Raw genomic sequence first — 2,159 nt, 5'->3', positions numbered from 1 at the left:
TTATAATGAATATTCTTATCTTGTTGGTAAGAATTTATATTTCTAAAAGTGGAGTGTTACAAGTTGGTAATCAACATCAGGTTAGAGATAAATGTGTTCGGTTCAAGGCTTGATCAACATCCGGTAAGAATTTATTTGAAGTAAATTCTAAATTAAAAGACTAGAAGGAATAGTTACTTAATGTGTACGGGAGGAGTATAATAACATACTCGAACCCGGGAAGTACACTTAGCATAAACGGTTAAGGCAAGTTGTATACTTGGCCAAATAGTGAGTACGAATTCTCATGTAAAGATATGAGAATGATTGAACAAATTATTTATCGAGTTATTTTAACATTTAAGTAAGAAGATGTCGGGAGATGCTAGTGACAATATCCTATCCCTCACTACCGACGGGTTGAAAGAAAAGATTTCCAAGGAAGTCGGAAGGGCAATTGAAGCTAGCCTACCAAGATTCATGGAAAGGCTACAAAATACATTACTCTCGACTATGGAGGAAAAGATGGGCGAATTAAGAGAAGACCTTACCAATGATAGAGGTAAGGCCAAAGAAAAGAAAGGTTGTTCTTATAACAAGTTTATGGCGTGTAAACCCCCGATCTTCAATGGAGAGGTGGATCCAATTGCTTGTCAAAGGTGGATAAGTGATATCGAGGGTGTTTTTGAATGAACACATTGTGATGCAAGCGATTTTGTGGCTTATGGAACTGGCCAACTTAGAGGCCAAGCCAAGGATTGGTGGGTCAACCTCAGAAATGAAAGGGGTGTCGAAGCGACGAGAGCGATGACTTGGGAGGATTTTAAAACACCATTTCTCAAACATCATAGCCCCAAGGCGGTAATCAATAAGATAAAAGAAGAATTCATGCAATTGAGGCAAAAAGGTGAAACTGTTAATAAAATCACGGGGACGTTTATGGATAGACTTAAGTTTTGTGATGAGTTGGTCAAAACCGAAGAACAGAAAATTTACTACTATCACAATATGCTTAGGGCTGAATATAGGGAGTTTATGACTCCCTCCTATTATGAAAGTCTCACCGACATAATCAATGTGGCGCGGGAGCGCGAGATTGAATTGAAAAGGGAAGTTGAAAGAGGTGAGAGAAGGGCCTTGGATGAAAACCCGAGTCCCACAAAGAAGTCGAAGGTAGCTGAATCTTCGAAGAAAGGAAATGCGAAAGGATGTTCTCCGAGTTGCAAAATATGTGGACGCGCTCATAAAGGCGAATGTTACTTTAAGAACAAACCTTGCGTTGCATGTGGCAAAACAGGGCATGGGGTTTCAAACTGCCCAGACAAAGTGACGGTGTGCTATAAATGTTATCAGCCGGGTCATAAAAAGTCAGAATGTCCGGAACTGACGGGAAAGAAAGAGGGTGCTGACTCCAAAAATGAAACCCTGAAGTCAAAGGCAAGGTCGTTCCAAATCACTGCTGCTGAAGTAAAAATGGAACCTGACGTGGTTACAGGTATATTTACTGTAAATTCTGTTCTTGCACGTGTTTTATTTGATACGGGTGCGAATAAGTCTTTTGTTTCTCATAGATTTATTTAAAACCCTTTGTTTACATTAACCAAATTGCCTATGCCGATGGAAGTAGAAGTAGGTAATAACAAAAGTTTCATTGTTTGTGATGTATGTCGGGAATGCATACTGAACATCGATAGCGAGGAATACTCCATTGATCTAATACCCATGTCTATGGGTGAATTTCAAGTGGTAGTTGGAATGGACTGGTTGTCTCGCTACCACGCAAAGGTGATATGCTTACGTAAGGAGATACACTTAACGTCTCTGAGCGGAAAGCGTGTCATCATCTATGGGGAAAAGGCTTGTAATCCCATGGTGTGCTCGATGATAGAAGCCCGTAAATATATACTACACGGATGTAAGGCGTATTTGACTTACGTACGTGATGTGGAGAAGGAAATGCCAAGGATTGAAGACGTACCAGTGGTGCGTGAATTTGAAGATGTTTTTCCCGAGGATCTACCGGGAATGCCGCCAGAGCGTGAAATAGAGTTCGGGATCGAACTGATTCCGAGTGCTAAACCAGTTGCTAAAGCACCATATAGACTGGCACCGTCGGAATTGCAAGAATTAATGTCCCAGTTACAGGATTTACTCGATAAGGGATTCAGCTGGCCTAGTGT

General features: G+C 40.9%; 1 protein-coding gene across 1 annotated transcript; it reads left to right on the top strand.

The window, feature by feature from the left end:
• The first annotated feature begins 786 nt into the window (after positions 1–786).
• Positions 787–1,560, top strand: LOC110919777. Its single transcript, XM_022164034.1, has one exon. It carries the CDS (start codon positions 787–789, stop codon positions 1,558–1,560), a length of 774 nt encoding a protein of 257 aa, XP_022019726.1.
• Positions 1,561–2,159: the final 599 nt, after the last annotated feature.

The sequence above is a fragment of the Helianthus annuus genome, chromosome 6, assembly GCF_002127325.2.
Source record: "Helianthus annuus cultivar XRQ/B chromosome 6, HanXRQr2.0-SUNRISE, whole genome shotgun sequence".
NCBI lineage: Eukaryota > Viridiplantae > Streptophyta > Magnoliopsida > Asterales > Asteraceae > Helianthus > Helianthus annuus.
This window is presented reverse-complemented; position numbering and strand designations above follow the sequence as displayed.